The sequence below is a fragment of the Acanthopagrus latus genome, chromosome 17 (genome assembly GCF_904848185.1).
Source record: "Acanthopagrus latus isolate v.2019 chromosome 17, fAcaLat1.1, whole genome shotgun sequence".
NCBI lineage: Eukaryota > Metazoa > Chordata > Actinopteri > Spariformes > Sparidae > Acanthopagrus > Acanthopagrus latus.
Window position 1 is genome coordinate 13,270,028 of NC_051055.1, and position 18,796 is coordinate 13,288,823.

At 41.9% G+C, this 18,796-nt stretch overlaps 1 protein-coding gene across 1 annotated transcript in view; it reads right to left on the minus strand.

The window, feature by feature from the left end:
• The window catches only part of LOC119006768 (transmembrane protein 65-like), a 45,929-nt gene that overhangs the window by 11,495 nt on the left and 15,638 nt on the right, over positions 1-18,796 (minus strand). The window contains exons 3-6 of the mRNA XM_037075822.1: positions 14,721-14,765; positions 9,660-9,727; positions 8,474-8,528; positions 1,927-1,969 (exon numbers count right to left, since the gene is read on the minus strand). Of these exons, the coding sequence (XP_036931717.1) occupies positions 1,927-1,969; positions 8,474-8,528; positions 9,660-9,727; positions 14,721-14,765 (211 nt within the window). The remainder of the gene's footprint in view (positions 1-1,926; positions 1,970-8,473; positions 8,529-9,659; positions 9,728-14,720; positions 14,766-18,796) is intronic.

An 18,796-nucleotide genomic window follows, 5' to 3' on the forward strand; every position in this document is an offset into this window, starting at 1 on the left:
GCAGACGCATCAGCACAGTCACTATTATAGCCTTTTCTACCTGTCTGTTAGCTCGGCTGCTCTGCTGAGTCTCCCTAAATTTAAAAGAGAAGGTAATAATCTGTTACATCCTAATAATAAACCAACAGTCCCAGTCCTATAACTGTAAACATTATGGATGTTTAAACCAGAGGAAGTCGACTATGATCCGTGTGACCACTGGGAGGCTCTGAGGTGCAACATCGTTATTAATCAGCTGATGGAACTTTGTGCAGACCATTTGAAAGGATCTTACACAGATTAGGGGCTTTTTTCAGGATGAAAGCTGCGGCCGACAGCCAAGATCAGACCTGACAGTCCATGTTCTGATTCCATTTTTACTTCACAACATTGAGACATACATCATTTTGTAGGAGTGGAGAGTGAAAGCAGAGAAAAGCCTCTAAATGATTCGCTGTTTTGTTTCTGTCGCTGGAAAACAAAATGAAAATGAAGACAGCTGGAGGAGGAAATCAGAGATCAAAAAACACTCAACTCCGGATTTTGTGTTGATGAGGAAGTTTAAGCGAGGCTTCATATTTTTTCTCGTGAAAATGGGGTCGACAATAACAACAATTATCTACGGTGAACTAAAGTGGAGAACAGGTTATTAGAACCCTTATTATACTATGTGCACAGTGATGCAAAACACATTGTACTTCCCTCAATAAAGCATCAACAAATTTACATCCCTACATTACAGGCTGACTGTTGACAGATGTAAATAAATAATGCTGCATCAGATCTTCTCAAACCCCCATGCAACGAAATCCAATGGAATCCCAGTAAATGTGGAACATAGTGTGCACGAAATGTACAAACGCACCCAAAAATCAGGCTCAGCCTAGTTCTACACGATGAACAAACTGATCCTCTATATCTGTCAAAAACTGATTCAATATCAAGATTTAGTTCTACGAGGATTTTTATTTCTACAGCTGTGACATTACTTGACTCACTCTGAATGTTCAGGCTGCATTCTCCTCTCCTCACTTAGACACACCTTGTACAGACACTCTTGATTTAATCAAACCACATTCATAAGTTAAAACTATTTCTTATTCATAGTAACATCTCTTTTAATGTTCAGCACAATCATATTCTTCTTTACTCTGGGACACAAACCTCTGGTGTATTTCATTTTCTCCCTTGCTGCTCATGCTTATTCCACCTCCGGGCTGGATTCAATAAGCTCATTATGTTTAACGCTAAGAAATGTAATGAGTCGTTACTGAGGGAGGCTGCAGGCGAGTCGCCAGGATAAAATGTCAGCAGTTTAAATTTCTGCAAACCACTGACGACCCACCATATTGACATTTCTCGTATCACGTCACATGTCACATATCATGATAACAAAACATGTAAATGTGAGAGCACAGGATATTTTTGCCTCAGAATATTTTCAGCCATGCTTGTGGCAACCAACCATATATATATATATTCTTTTTTACATGATGATGATATTTTTGTGCCTAAACCTAACCAACTTATATGCACAGTGTCTTCACAAAAAAGAACTGAAAATGTAGAAATGTAAAGCTGCAATGGAAAAAATTTGAATGTTCAACATATGTGTGGTTTTGCGAAATGACATTGCTGTCATCTATTGTGGTGACTGAGCTGGGAGCTGACTGGGAAGGTTCACCTCTTCCATTGCCATTCAAAAAAATCACTATTTATATCACATTCCGTATTAACCTCGTGGGAAAACACTGCTGCTGATTATTACTGTAATAATCCGTGTCATTTTTTATTTGATTACAATTTTAATATAGTTTTCATTGGTTCATCACTTGAGTTAATGAAAGTATGAATCTTGAACTGAATGTTCATCCTGAGTCTGTGTGCTTCTATGTGAGTATGTGTCTCTTGGTGTGTGCTGGTGTGTGTATGTGTGAATTTCCTTACCCTAACCCTGCCAGATCAGACACCAGGTTGCCAAGGGCAGCAGCTGCGGGGAAAAAATGCGAGAAGAGAAAGAGACGTGATTAGATAATGAGTACGGTAATCGAGGCTCGTATTGAGGGCAGCCAAAAGGCATCAGACGCAGAATGTCTGGAGCTTTTTTATCGTGGGAAAAAGAAAGTGACGGAACACTTTTCCATCCACCACTCGGGAGGCATGTGACTGGAGTCATCTGTCATCAGATATTAATGGGTTACTTAATTCAACCCCCTCATTAACAATATATGAAAGAGTTGACAACTGCTGAGCGTCACACAATGTGATAAACAGTTGGTGATGAGGTCTCCTGAAATCTCCTCGGTCCTTTTCAGACCGCAATGACTTTGGTAAAGCATGTATCTCTCTAACAGATGGTGAGATGTTGACCTGCAGCATTGGAGAGAGACGCACGTCAGTTACCAGTATCTTCATATTCCTCCCCCTTCTTCCCCCAGGGTGCAGGATGAAATTACACTATAAAATGTACCTGCGTGGACTCTGGATTTGTAGAAGATAGAAGCGGAGCAAGATGCAGAGGGTTTGGATCAGTAAGCACAATATTTCACCCACATGCCAGTATTTTCTAACACACAGTGACCGACTGGCGATGCCGATGTGTGTGCGCATTTTTTTCCACCTAAAAGCAGAGAACATCATGCTGCTCCAAAATGGAAATAATACATTATTATGCCCATTTCTTCAAAGGATGACCTGCTGGCAGATGCAGACTTTGATAAATAGTCAGTCTAATGACCCTATCATTATAATAGTCTGTCATATCGGCTATTCATTCCAGGCAGATGTAGATATGTTATTTTAAAACCTTGAATGGCCGACAATGATGACGTAAATCATTCATCATCAACTGTCAAACTAATAGTGAAAAAGAGCAAGAATGCACTTCAGAATGAGGAAAGTGTTTAAAGTTAGACATATGCATGTAGTTATGTGTTCGTTTACATGAGATTAGACCATACTTATGTTGTGTTATGGGAGAGTGGCCGGTCTTGCGATTCTATGAGCAAAGAATACGAAGACGTTAAAGCAGCTGTAATCATTGCCGTCATTTAAGCTAATGTCCTGTCCATTTTTCACACCACCACACTTGCACGTCTCCTTTTGTTGTTTTGACGGAGCTCTCTCTTCCATTTTCATCACTTGGTTTGGTAGCGCAATTTGTCACCAGCCACACTGGAATTGGTATCTTTCCCTGTTAGGCCAGTAAACAGGAGGATGTTGCTCTTTGTGCGTTTGCAAACAGACGGGACTGCTTCTTTACGGAGTTCTCTGTCCTTTATTGGATAAAGTGAGCAGGGAAACCAGATCATTTATTTTCTCTTTTACTGTGTGAGTGGGGTTAAGAGAAAAGGGCTACTGAGGCTGCTGAGCAAACACTCTAGATCAGTGATTACTGCTGGAATATAGAGATATCTAACACTTTAAATAAGAAAATAACACTTAAGGCAGCTTTAAGGGAGCGTGACTATTGTTAAAAAGCATATTAAAACAAATCACATTAATAATACTAATAGTAAATCAAGCACAAAAACGTCCTTACTATCAATAAGCAGTAATTAGTAATTAGGAGGTTATTAATGGAAAACTCTTGGTTAATGGACTCATAATTGTAGAATATAGTCTGAGCAAGGCATTAATAGATGTTTTGTGATGACTAATAAAAAACAGTGTGCTGCTGATATGCATGCTAATAGGAAACTAGCACAAAGTGTAACCTCGATTCTAAATACATAAAACACAAAGGGTGAGGATGTGTCCCTCAATTATTTTCATAATACAATGCTGATTTCCACCATGTTTGTTCTTGCACAGGATATGATGGACAACCGCAATGCATTCTGGGCTCATTAAGGAGGCAGAGGCACCGCTGGAGCCCACATGGCTGTTGACTCGCCCGCTCAGCCTAATAACTTCACATGAATAAAGTAGAGCAGCACTTCAGCTTCAGAGTGCCCAAAGAGAAGAGGATGAGGGCACGCTGAAATGACTAATGAAGCGCGAGCCAGACGTGGATCTGTGTGTAGTTATCCCAGAATATAACAGAGTGAGCTTTGCCTGTGCCATCTCTATGTTGTCCACAACCCTGAGTTGAGAGGACTGCTGCAGCTGCTGCAGTGGCACACCCTCAGGGGGGGAATGAACACAAAGCAGCAGTGCCATCTCTGCTGAGGGATAATCTCCATACAGGTCCTGCAGGATGTCTGGAGTGCTTCAATGCTACTGCTACTGTAGCAACAATAGCAACATGTAAATGTACCCAAATTAGATGTTGTGCCTGCTGGCAATCTGTTAGCGGTACATCTGAACATAAACACTTAAAGCACCTGCACCAACTTTGATAAGCAGAGAAGAATCGAGAAAAGACCTTTAATTGGTAAAGTCTGTATGCGATGAGATTTAGGAAGGTGTTGTTTACTGTGTGTCTGTGACCCTGACCTCGCTGAAGAGACCCGGCCGACTAGTGGAAGACACCATAACCGTTAATGAGCCGCCAGTCGGTCTGTATTTAGCTCCGGTCAGGCCATGTAGCTGCGTTGCTCAGTGAGAAGCTCTTTGGAAACGGCTGCGAGTTTTCTAATTCTTGGTGGGTCGGTCGGCGCCAAATCACACATACTAGGTTTGTGCTAAATTAGGGGAGATTGTTCTTGGAGACTGTTTGCACGAGGCTGGATCCAACTCTGACTGGCACGCCACAGTTAACAAAGAATGCAAAACATATGTCTCTGTTAAATGCAAAGGAATCTACGTCAGTGCCATTTACGCACAGAATACTGTGTGTTGTGGACTTGATATGTTGTGTTTGGAATTAAACGGCTTTGGTTTTTAAACTACCGAAACACCTCGAACCTTCATCCATGAGTTCGTAAAACTTGTTAAATGATGATCAGCTTAGTTGTTTGTCTGTTGATTGTACCTGGCTGATGTGGTTCTATTTTACCTTATCATGAATCTAAACTTTCTAACAATGTCTGGCATGACTATACACATTAAGTGAGATTATGACTGTATTTCTCACTGACTGCAGCAGACGCTAAAATCCATATTTCTATGGATACTTTCTTCGCGGCTCAGTATTAAGAAACTTTAAGGCTGGCCATGAGTCACATTTACTCCTTTATATTCACTCTAAATGAAAAAGGATGAAGACAAATGACATCCTTTTACACAGAGTATGACTTCAGTGTGACACACACACACTCGAAATGTGCTCTAATTAAAAAATAAGTCTTATGTTAATTTGAAAAATTTGAACATTTGTTGTCGCTATACGATCTGTCCTCCGTCACTGCCTGCTGGAACTGAAACAAGGTTGCTGGTAACCTTTTTATTTCAGAGAAAAGCTCAGATGTAAGTAACGTAATAATGTGCCATCATCATTATACATCATACCTCTGCACTAGCCCCCGAGGAGGCAGATGTAATGGAGACCCCATCAAGCGTCATTATGTGGTCAAGCTGCTCGAATGTAATTACAAGCCGAGCCGAGCCGACTGCCTGTAACTCAGCGCTCCTTACTGCTGCTCAGCCCGCCTCCACAGGTTTGCTGGGACGTGCGATTACACAAACTCAAGCAAAACCAGCTACTTTTAAGCATTTTCCAGAGATGTACATCATCAGCTTGCAACAGGTGATCTTGCGAGGCGGAGCCGTCTTGCCAGGCTTCAAGCTATACGTCATATTGGCGAGAGAGGCGACTGTTGGCGGCTCCTTAAGACGCTTGTGTAGATGCTGCTGTAGCATCAGTTATCAGAACCGGAGCGTATTTATTCATTGAAAGATGAACACACAACGGCACTGAAGGCTCTTCTAGATGGGAATGATGTTTTTTTGCTCCTCAGCAAGAGTTTTAATCGCCAGTTGGCTCCACTGATTGGTTAGTTAGCCTTTAATAGACACTGATAGACAGATGCTTCATCAAATTAGATGCCAAGTATTTCATGAAAAGTGCCTGCCCTTTTACCAAACAGTTTGGAAGGGCCACTTCCAAGATGGCTCTGTGTAACAAACCATCTGGCGCGTCAGACTTTGTAACAGGTGCTTTTACAACATTCATCGACTGATAAAAGTCGTGTACTCCATCCATCACACTCGCTAATGAGATGAAAGGAAGAAAAGGTGGAGACGCATGAAGTGGGGTCAGCTGGGTTGAATTTGAGCCCAAGGGACAGGGTTTGTTTGTTTGTTTGTTTTTTTTTAATCGGACTTTTACATAATTTTCTAAAACTTTGACCTGCAGCGACGTCAGAGGACTATTAAATGGTGGATAAATGGGCTGTGAAATAACAAACAGCGTCCTCTTCTATTCATGTTCCGTGCTTTTGTCTGCAAGGCACACTGATCAGCTGCAGGTCATCAGGTTCCCACGCTGAGAAATTTAAGGTTGTGAATGAGCAACACACACATGCACACACTCACACGGCACATTGGCTTAAAGTATGGCAGGTGAGTGTGGAAACTGGTTTCAGATCAAACCACTAAACTTGAGGTTAGAGGGAAGAAAGAGCCAAAATGGAAGCATTTACTCAGTCTGTTGTGTTAATGCAGGATGTTGTTAAGTTCTTCAAAGTTAGGAAAGCCGTTTTACAAACATTAGCACAAGATAATCATGAGAAACATGCTGGGAACCGGGAGGGGCCTGAGTCTTTGAATGCAACTCTTGGCATGCTCATTTAGTTGTTATTTTTTAAAATGGGCTTAATCTTATCTTCCCACATCATTACCTCTGTTTAAATTATGCAATTGGTCCAACCCAGCAGGACACTACGTTCTGACCCTGCAGCCTCCATCTTCAGCTGAGACACAGCTGCCTCTGGAAAGTGGATGATTGGTGGACTCGACTACAGACTTGACATGAGAGCTAAATCACTGTGGACTGGGCTAGATGACTGCAGCCTCTTGATTCTGCAATGTTCCCAATGTAGCCGGAATGAGAAACAGCAGCGCTGCTGTGAAGATGGAGACTGACTGGTAGAAACTGGGTTGTGGAAAGAGCAGAAACTCCCTCTGTGTTTCCTTCATCAGTGGCTGTGTGGCAGTCTCAAATTCTTTTCTGTAGCACTGGGCTCACTTTCAAGCCTGAAATTGAAAACTATCTTTATGCCGCTCAGATATAAAAGACTGCTGGTCAAACTATGACTAGCCTTTTGAGAGAAGAAATTCTACATTATCTGCCAAAGTTTGTAAACCGATAACCCCCCCCTTGTCGAACAAATGTCCCTGTCTGCGGGACATAAAAGGATTTCTGATTCTGATTCTTATTGTCTACAAATCCCAGCTGGACTGAAATCGCTTCTTTGGCTTGATCAAAAATTCCAATCATCCGCTGATTTCAAAAGCAACAAAAGAAAGAGAATATTTTTAACTTTTAACATCTGGCTTGAGTTGTAAATGTGCAAGAGGAAGATTAAGATACAGGCTTGTTCGTCTCATGAAGTGAAGATTCAGTTCCCCCCTCTCGACAGTTTATCCCGAGAGATCCATCTCTGCTCACTTCAGTCTGAACCGGTCAAGTTTTGTTCATCTCTGCGGTTCCCCGGGACGCAGAATTACGCTGCTCGGGACTCTGCCTCTTGTGCTGTTACAGCTTCTACTCTGACTCCTCAAAGTCGTTTAGACAGATCAGTTAACAAGAGACACACACTGCTGTCACCACCGGCAGCCACAAAGGAATTACCACAGGAAAGGTAAGACTTGCAGAGCGGGGAATGTGGTGCCGGCTACTCCGACACTCTGCTTCTGGACTTCATTGACGTGGAAGTAAAGGGACAGAGGGGGAACAGGAAGAAATGAAGCTGCAACTTCACTAAGGCTGGTTATATTAGCATAAAGCTTTCCCACTCTAGCTCCTGTCCATGTTCACATACAGTGTAATGTAGCATAATAACACAAGTGATAACATTAAAATGCAAATGTGCCTATTTGAGCTATAACTGGATATTATTACAGTCATTCAATCCATGTGTGAGATGGTCATAGCTAAGAAATTATCATCATCTAGAGCAGCCGGTGTCAGTGTCGATCTCTCCTTCTCCTGTCTCTAATGTTATCTCATTTCCTTTTTTTCCAGATCGGTGTCACGGCAGTGATCGGACGGTGAGTCTATCTTTACAGCTTCATTATGAGACGCTGATTTCTATCGACACTGGAAATGAAAATGCCTCCTTCAGTTTGGTAGGAGAGGTCGGAGTCCGGTGTGATTTCACTTACTGTCACTCTAATTAGGAAGCAGGTGGGTAGTGAAGCAAAATGAATTTCTGAATGTAAAATGAGTGTGTGAGGTTTGCATCAACTGCTTCAACATTGTCTCCCAAAGCACGACTGGAATATGAATATTCAGTCATCATCTACTCATGCCCCATGCTGATTTAAGAAGAGAATGTGCTGTGAAGCTTTAGAAATGGAAAAAAAACTTCACCCAACTTTCAATCTGCGCGGAAGTTTTCATTTTTTTGGTGAACTGCTCCTTTACATTAAGATGATGAGATTCTCTTACCGGCCATAGTTGAGATGCCGAGGATCACACCGATAGACAACTCGATCTGTGTGCCCTACAAAACACACACACGCACACACACACATAACATAGAAGTTAGTTTGTAAGACAGGGAAGCTCAGTCGGTTGTTCTGTAATACAAACCATCAGTGCAAGATAATGTCTGGGCCGTTTGTGCATCATCATACTGGGCTAATTTGGGGATAAAATATAACGAAAGACATGAAGAAAGTATTTAAACTCTAGAAGCAAAACCAGAAAATTGATAGTTGACTAAATAGTTGAATAAAATATGAAAAATATCACAATCATACATGTTTTTTAATAAAACAGCAGTACAATTTTGTGCAAATGTTCAAAAGTATTCACCAGTGCAGTATGCAGTATCAGAATATCAAACATGTTCCAGTTGGTGATGCCAGTATGTTTTAATGGCATTAACCGACCTTCCTGAGGATCGTTCATGCCATACAAAATGGAGATCTTCAGGCCGGGTGCATTCGATTCTCTCACAGTCTAGACTGAAGGATGTAGTCAGACCTTTGCAGTAAATGTCTTTACATTTTCACCAAATGCACAAACGCTTCACAGGTGAGAATAATCCAACCACAAGGCGCCCCCCCCAATTTTCACGTTTCAGTTTTGCCATTTTTATATAATATCTCTAATACCTATAATATTCTCTTTTATTGTGACAGTCTATTGGATTTTTGGTCAGACTACGCCATTTCATTATTTTCTATTCAAGACTGATTTCTTTTGTTTGTTTGTTCCCTTGTAGAGCCACAAGGAAGATTTCATCATCTTGGTGTTAAACAATCAGCCTGCTGTGCAAGCACACTTTCAAATCAAAACTTAAACAGTGGGGAGCTTGTAGCAGCAAGATTACTAAAGCTTGTATACGCTGTTCAAATATAAAAAGAAAGGGAAGGACTCTGCTAAAGTCAGAGATGAGGGACTGAAACTAAACAGGAAGTATACTGAGGGATAACTACAGTAACATCAAACACGATATATTTGTTTTTCTCATTGTCCTTTCCACGCTTCCACCTGAAGCTTCCTGCAGTGCAACATATTCTTTACTGTCTCACAGGTATCTTCCTGTGGAAATCAAACTCCAAACACACTGTAAATCTCTGAGGTGCGGGGCGCTCAGCACTACAGTACATGAGGCTGACAGACTTACAGCAACAATCATGATGCAGTTGTCCAGGAATCCAAATCCAACAAACGGGAGGGCATTGTGCAGCAGAACTGTAAAACGGAAAAACAAACACAAACACATCAGACAGACTTCTCTTGTGGGTTAGTCATGGAAACTTTGTAAGATTATCAAGAGGCAAATAGGTTGTGGCGTGACATGTTTGAGCTAAAAGCACTGTCGAGGCCAGTAGTACAAATGGCCGCCTCACAGCCGAGCAGAAAAACACTTAAATCTTTTTCTAAACTGTGACGGGTTTCACTCTTGAATATTAAAAAAGGTTTAACCTCGACCTCTCATGGAAATTGAGTTATCAGTATAAAGCAGCTCCATTTCCAGGCCAAAATAGAGTTATGTATTAGATGCAAAAAGCGATTCCCTATGTGTGTGTCGTGTGTGTGTGTGTGTGTGTGTGTGTGTGTGTGTGTGTGTGTGTGTGTGTGTATATACAGTGTGATATACTGATGTTTGCTGTGATTCTAAATGCCACCCACCACCCCCGGAGAGTTTAGTCTTTTCCAGCTAAAGTTCAATCCAGTTCAAGTGACAAGTGACCCGTGGAAAATTGTTTGCCTGAAACCCAATCATTACTGATAGCCAGTGATTTCTCCTCTCGGGCTCTTATTCTGCTCCCTCACTACAAATCAAGAACTCTCAGTCTTGCTGTCTGGGGCCTCAGCACACAAACTGACCACTCACTCAAAACTCCAACACAGACTTTACGTCAGCACCCGGGGTGACTCCAATTGGAATGTAGGAAAGTCCTCCGCTTTTTCGTACTCAGAGCAGTGGAATCTAATCCCGGTGTTTAGTTTTGATGCTTCACTGTAGAAGAACAAAACAAACAAGAACTCGGGCGTCAAATCTAACGAGTGAGCTCTGTGCAAAGAGCACTTTTGTTTGAAGCATCATCAGCTGGTGCAGTTTAGTGGCGACAGGCTCCAAGAGTGCTGCGTTTTCACGGCTTTTAAGCTGACAGGGATCACCGCGATCCTCAGTTTTTTATTTCCCAGTGAGCACCTCTCATCTCTCCTTGACTCTTCCCTTCCAGGCTGCATTAACTGGTTTTTCGTATTAAAAAATCTTCGAGGAAAAATGTCTCTTGGTGTTTTTATCAAACTAGCGCACTGCCCGTAGGAAGCATCCTATAGAAAAGTAGCTTTTTCATGGATGGCCAAATGAGGTTGTGTTTGAAGGTGGGACGTCAGGGACATAATTGGCTGTTTTTGACTACTTTTGATTTTACAATTATATTTCACCTTAAAAACTATTTACCTTGCCTTGTTTGGTGTCATTATCTTCAGCACAATCTCACATGTGACTGTACAGTTATTTTTTTCATTTTGACATACTATATTAACACTATGGACCTAAAATCACAAAATAACATAAAATCAGTATAGGAAAATGATTTTTTACTGTGAAAACCACAAATATGTTTAATGGACCAGTTGCATTAGTAATAATGCAAATATAAATTGTTGTTTGCTAAATTTGTGCATAAGTTTTGAAATGTACAAAGTTATATATAACTATTGACATTTAACTGCAGGCAATGCCTCAGGCTCAGGGCTCCTCAACTCATTCCTGCCTGTTCCACATTCAGCAGTCTCCTCCTTGTTTTGACTCACAACACAAAAAAACAACTACACTACACACTAAACACACTACACTAAACACTATATAACATACTAACTATACACTCGAAACATGCTATGTGTCACAAATCTCTCAACTCTCAAAACTCGCCATCTCTGTCGCTGTTTGTATCACCGCTGGCGTCCCTCACACAACTTCCCCTGTTCCTCAGCAACCAAACTTGCTGCTTGCGGACACTTTCGTGACAAAAGCCAGTTTTTACAGTTTCTTCCTGCACCAGACACAAAGCAAACGTGATGACAATGTTCGCGAAAAAGCGTGGTGGACATTATTTACCCTAAGTCCGGTTTTGGACCTGCCGGTGTGTCCGTAGACTCGGCCGTTGGGCTAGCAGCTAGCTACACACGAACATCCACAGATTCTGATTCAACTTTCTGGGCCTCGCGTATCTGGATCTCCTCAGACCTGAACAGACTCGGTCTGGACTCATTTGGTCTCATTAATCCACAACAGTCAGTTTGGATGTACAGAGGAGGACGGGACCGAACCGCCGGCCAAACCCCGGTCCAGCGCGCGCCGCTGCAGGTATAAATCTGCTTGTCGCGGGCTTGAGCTCTGCAGTGATTGGCCCTGGTGCGCATGTGACTGTGGGGGAACCTATTAAAACTATTTTAAAAAATCATGGGGGTAATTAGAACTGATCTTATTATTTCTTCATGCTTTGAAGAGAAATGAGGGCCTCTGATATTTCCCATGCTGCCACCTTCAAGCCACCTTTTTTGTTGTATACTGCAGCTTTTCTGTTCAATAGAGCATATTCACACAGCTGTTATTTCCCCTTCGATGTCATGCTCAGGACGTGAAGCTGGAATGCTTGGATAATGTTTTGCCGCTGTTTTCCAGGTCGCAATATATGTACGTAGAGAACCTGACCAACTGTTCTCATTCCACCTCTACCTGATAAATCAGCAACTGAAAAAATGATGGATATAGCAAATCTGGAAGGATATCGGGTTATATTTCAAAGTAAAACACATTTTTGAACCCACCAGCATAAACTACTTCCTGGCTAATAAGATGGTTTGATTACAATCGAGTTTGTTTCACTTCAAGGCTAAAATGTGCATGAGTTGCATAGATGCTATTGGATTGGATGCTAGCTGACGGTTTTTTTAAACGATTCCTGTTACTGTTTTTATTAATTCTTTGCATATAGAGTAGTTTTGTTTTTTGTGTTCTTGAGAATGTTCAACAGAACAGATCTCGATCAACAATGAAACAGCCTGAATAATGAAAGGAAATTAAATGAAAAGATGTTACAGGAGAAGTGCAATGACTCAAATGAATTGAACAGATGCAGTTTTACAGTAATGAAAAGGGCATTTTTTCCCCCACAGAAATCACTGTAATGGTTAACTTCCTGGGGGAGAAATGCAATGAAGCCACAATTCACACTACACAAATACTTTGCTGTCTTGAGGAAAATCATGAGTGCCATGTTGAACGTCGTTTCTCCTGTGACAGGCGGCTGAGGTCGATATATCTTTCTCAGGAGTGTTTCTCTTCTCGTGGTGAAGTGCTGTTCCTGCTCGGCTCTCTGCACTAAAGATAACACAGCTGAGCAGAGAGCAGGGATTTTCTCACATGATGTCTCTGTTTTTTGCTTATAGTCACAAAGATCTCTCTGTAAAATAAATACAGAGAGCGAGAGAGAAAGACAGAGAAAAGAGAGAGAAAAGGAAAGGGGGACAGAGAGAAAGAGAGAGAGAGAGAAAGAGAGAAAGACACATTGATATGAACTATGTTGGGGTATCCAGCAGGTTTTCTGACCTCCCAGTAGGAGGAGAGGAGGAGGGAGATCTGAGGTTGTGTCACTGACTGAGCCCCGTTGAGTGAAGTATGCCTGCACAAGCTTTTACAGTTGAGTGTGTGCAGGTGGATCACGTGTGTGACCTTCCACTTTTAATGAGAAATAATGTGCAGGACACTATAGATTTCTATAGACTGCAACCTTTTACCAGCTCGGATCAAATATTAAAAGCCTGTGAGATGAACCTTTTGTAAGACAGTTGAGAGGAGTGTCATTATGGATCAAAAAGCTTTGGACAGAATCACCCATATACAGGTGCTGTATAGTTCACATAAAGTGATCACGTTTCATTTTCCGTCTTCTCATATAAGAGAAAGCAATCCTATTTTATTCATTTTTATACTTGACTCCCATGACACATTGTTGGCAGTAACCTGCCTGTCTGCCTCTGGTCAGCGACCTGAGGCTGCTGCTTGTGTGCAAACCAAAAAAAAATAAAATAAAAAATAAAATTCTCTCAATAGTAATAGTTGTCTTCCCAAAGCTCATGACAAACTGCCAAAAAACGAAAATGCAGCAGCAAAACTTCCTGGGGCTATCGACGGGCTGGTCGACTCAACCAACACAGAGCAGTCATGGCTGCTAGTGATGAGGACAAAATGCACAAGGTGAAGAGACTACAGTAAGCTTTATATACAGCATTGTACTGTATTATAGTTTATTTTGACTATAACAGTACAGTTATTTAATTACCTCCGCCAAGGAGTTATGCTGGGTTATCTTTTTTAGCACCAGTCTCTCTCTTTGCTTTATGTGCCAATTCAGTCCCATCTTAAACTACCTTGTGCTGTCGTTTCTTTGTTTTATTACCTCTGCATTTTACATTCCTTGTGTTAATTGTTTATTTGTTTAAATCAGCTTATGTTCAGACCCTGTGAGATTTTTGGTATTTATGGACCAGAGGAAGACAATAAACCCCATCGGTGGAAGCAAGCGGGATTATATAAACCATAAACATGGATCAATAAACCTGCTGATCCCTGAATACACAAAAGTGCAACATCATAAAAGGCCATTAGCCAAACAGATAGTGCGTCTTACTGTACACCAGGTGGAGCACAAGGAGTCTGTTTGCTCTTGATATACTGCAAAACGTTGAGACAGTCTCTCAACTACACGGCCCTGCATGATGGAAAACCTATATACTGGAAATACGAAGCGCTCTGTCATAAAGTGGCAGGAGTCTATATTTTGAGTTTCATGGCTTTTCAGCTTCTCGCACCTTCCTCTGTATTATCAACAGACGTTGTCTTCTTATTCAGATTTCACTGTCATTGTCTGTTATTGACGATCACTTTGAGACAAACCTTATGTAATGCCTGCTCCTAGAAAACTGCGGCGTGTTTTCCTGCTTGCCTTTATGGGGAGCACGGAAACAACTCACCAACACGGAACCACAGTGTCCTGCTCATTAAGGTTCATTAAGACCGATCCTCATTAATCCTCCTGGGTAATTGATTGTCACATGAGGGATGCCAATCAAGGCTGTCATGCCATGACAATGTACCCATTTATGTCATCACCATACATGAACAGGAAGGATGAAAAATAAGTTTACAAAACACAAGTTTACTTACCATATCTTAACTGGGCTGCAGTAGGCGGTGCAATTTCTAGCTGCCCTGAAAGAGAAGAGAAAAAAGAAGACAGCACGTATTATAAAGCGACCGCATCTCCCATGGACAGCTTTTCTACGGAGGGGGAAAAGCCAGCATAAATGTCAGACGGTTCTTAAATGGCAAAGCCTATCAGTCACAACCTTATGAATACAGAGAGGAGAAGTGGGAAAAATGGGTAGAGGGAAGGGGAAAATCATTAGCAGTATGTCAGGGGTGATGAAAGAGAGTCAGACAGAGGGAGAGGAGCAAAGAGCATCTCCCAGCGTACCAGCTCCCCCCTGAGCGCCGAGCGAGACACAGATGAGGACAAACGTGACGTCACAATAATGATAATTCTGCTGCCAGCGTGCTGATTATAATTGGAGTGTGTGTGTGTGTGTGTAGACAAACACACAGAGAGGAAGGGACAGAGGGTACGAGAGAAATTTGTTTCCAGCCTTCATTTCCACAGATCCAATGGGGCTAACATCATCTGACTAAACGTAGCGGAAAATACAATTATTTTACTGAGGTCTAATCACAGTTTTTCTACATTGTGACACCTACGTTAAAGGGGAACCGTGAAGTCAAAGAGGTGTAACATCTTCCTGCACTGAGAGGCTGCAGGATAAAATGTGTCGGACTGTATGTGCCACATTAACACAACACGGGATTACACTGATTCTACGGCTGAGGACCAAAGACATGATGATCATTTCCTTCCCAGGTTCTGTGAAATTGGATTTGCTTTACAGAGGTCAGTGGAAATGTTCGTCCACACATAATCAAGTGTGTTCCATCAGTTTCAGTAGTTATTGCACCGCTGCAGGGTAAAACCAGGCCGGAGCCAGCTTCCGCTTACTGGTGTCAAACAGAGTCTGTCTCCAGTACTACTAAACACCCAAATGTGCTGGCACGCATTCAGACGGACGCAAACACCCCCGTGCACAGTTCTCACACAGCCACGATCGAACCAGAACAAATGCCAAAATGCTAATTTGCATCTAGGAGGAGAATAATTCTGCCAAGCAGCAGTCACTCCGGGAAATGTCAGCCATCACATTTGGCTACATTCACGTTGTGCCTAACGAAACGATGAGACCTCCAATGACTAAAATGAATGCCACATATTTTGAATATTAATGAATGAACTTGAGTGATAAACTAAAAAAGAAAAATAAAGTCAAAGTTATCTGATTGCAGCTTTATTAAAAGTGAATATGTTCTGGTTTCTTTATTCCTCTGTACGGAAGCCCTTAGGGACACACAAGAACTCTTTGCTGATCCATTTTCTAAGTCTGACCTAAATTGTTTTCAGGTGGAAACAAAGGTTTTGCCGGCATAATCCATCAAAATTTCCCAATCCTTCCCCTGTTTGTAATATCCACTTTAAAATGTCAATATTCAGGCTATAACTTCACAAACTGTAAAAAGCAAAAAAAAAAAAGAACATCTAATGTCTTTCTTGCTCCCATCCTGTCTGCCACCTTCTATCATTTCCATCCCCTTCTCTCTCCATCACTTCCTGTCAGGACTCGGTGTCGCGTTACCAGCTCCATACCACCGTCTTCAGTTCAGCCCATCTCATGTTGCTGACCACGAACAATTATTCACCTCGATGCTGTCCCCTTCATCCGCGCCAGAGTCAAAAATACTGCTGATCCATTAACAGAGACGCAGGCGCGCCTACAGAACACAACTGTTCATGGCAAGCGCTCATATCTACACACAGAGACACATTCCTCCAGCCTCTGCGGCACCTTGTGCATAATGAAATATTGTTTCACTCCTCCCTTGCGGAGCATTGTTGAAGGTTTTATCTCATTTCACAGGTGCTGGAAAAAGCCCTTCGGTTACAAAAGCCGAAACAATGAGATGAAGATCTGATCCAACAGAAGATGGATAGCTTCCACAATTAAGCACCAGAACACATTTCTCTCCATTTATCACTCACTCAGGGGTTGTTTTAGGATTTAATTAAAGGCTTTTCGATGATCCTCCTGCGCCCATCTGTGAGCCAGCGCTGTCAGTCTGCTGCAACATCAACCGCGATAAATTTTCTCAGTGAAACCTCCACGTCTGAACAGCCGATGGTGGAATCATTATTGGCTGAGCTCGGGTAAATGAGATAGCTTGTCAATCAATCACAAACAAGTGCTGCCATACTGAAGGGTCAACAAAGATTTGACGAGACTTCCTTTCCTCCAGCAGGATTACCCAAACTTCAAAATAAGCATATGCAACTTGGTTTGTTTGCGCAGGTTCATAAACAGAATAAAGGCAACCAAACTTAGCTTATCTAATATTCAAACTGCACCCAAAACAACAATGATAAACAACATGAAAAAAAGTGAAAGGAGATATTTTCCCTCTGGAGAACGTCCTACATATACTTGTCAACTGACTCTTATAGTCAACACAAGTTTAATTATTAATCACTGGAATACTTGTGCACACACACAGTAAGTAGGTATTTTGCAAAAGTTAATTTAAAAGAAAGGTGCTATTTTTCTCTTGTCCCGTAGTTCCAGGCTGAAGCTCAAAAGCGCTTGGTTTTGGTATTGGGTTATGTCATGTTTGGGGGCAGAGGGGTGAAATAAAATGTATAGAAAACTAGTCAAAACAAAGACATACCAAACACTCAACTGAGATTTTCACCCCCATACAGAAACAGAGCCAACTGATGGTGTTGACTCTCTGAAAACACACAACCAACCGAGGAAGGGAACTGCAAGCCCATCATGTAGCGATGACTGACTGGAGCCAGCTGAGGGAGAACATCACAGGTGCACCCAGTAGCTTCTGACTACCTGTGACATGGATCTTGAGAAGGCCCTGTTCATGACAAACAAAGCGCCCTGTTGTCAGTTGCCACCATCACCACTGCAGATGCTCTGAGGTCTCAGTGAAAACAACTGGTAATTTCCTGGGTGGTGCTCAAAAACACTCGGGGGTCTCCCCCTTCAGAAAGTGCTCTTGAATGCTGTTAACAAAACTGTACATAAGCAGTCAAACATATGCAGTAAAACATTAAGTATAGCACCATGTCAAATTTACCTGTAGCCCTGAATCTTTCCTCTGTCACCTAATAAATAAAATATGGATGCTATGAGCAGTGACACAGCACGACTCAAATCTCGAAGAAGATCAGTAGTATAGGCCATTCGCTATTAGCAGTAGCCAATGAGGGGGAACAATTTCCTTCAGGTGACTTACACTTGTTTGGTGTAATAGCTTCTAACGTCTTCCACCTTTCTTTTTCCCGACATCCTCGGACACGTGTTGCACGAGAACAGTGTCGACCTCCTCTCGACAACGCTGGCAAAGCCTGCAAGTGAAACAACTTGGACAGCAGCAGGGAGCTGAGCCAATCAAAAAACAGACCAGTCTCAAAGACATATTTGGGAGGGAAATGATTTAGCCCTCTGTGTGCTGCATGAGGTGCATTTTTTTCCTTCAACCTTAATATTGGTGTGGACAATTCAGCCATTGTTTGAGATTAGTATGGACACTTCCATACGGTCCATACGAAATTCTACGCCTATGCACATTGTTGTGATCCACATTGGTCCAAACAGTGATTTTTTTTAAGAGACTTTAAATGACTTGTGAGAGTCAAGGAGGTTATATCAGCTCCAGAATATGTGTATAAACAATGAACTTTTGGGTTTTCAAAAAGATACAGAGCGGTTAAAAATGTATGATGTTTTGGCTCAGGCAACTTTTCCCAGACAGCAGTTTACCGTGACCGTGTGCTGCTGAACAATGGTCCAATACAGGTCTGTGATCAATCTAATAAATTCTGTCCCACTTTGATATGATAGAAATAATCTAATGCATCATCTTGGCCCTGAGTCAGGAGCCTGTCCCAGCTATATTTTGCAATCGCTTATAAAGAATGAGGCCAAATGACAATGCGGCTGAGTCACCGTCTCATCACCAGTCGCATGAAAAAAAGCCATTAACGAGAAACAGAATCCCTGGAAGATTTTTCTCTCCCAATCCACCGGGCTTCATGCAGCCATTTATTAGCGGTGCGATAGCCGACATGGCTG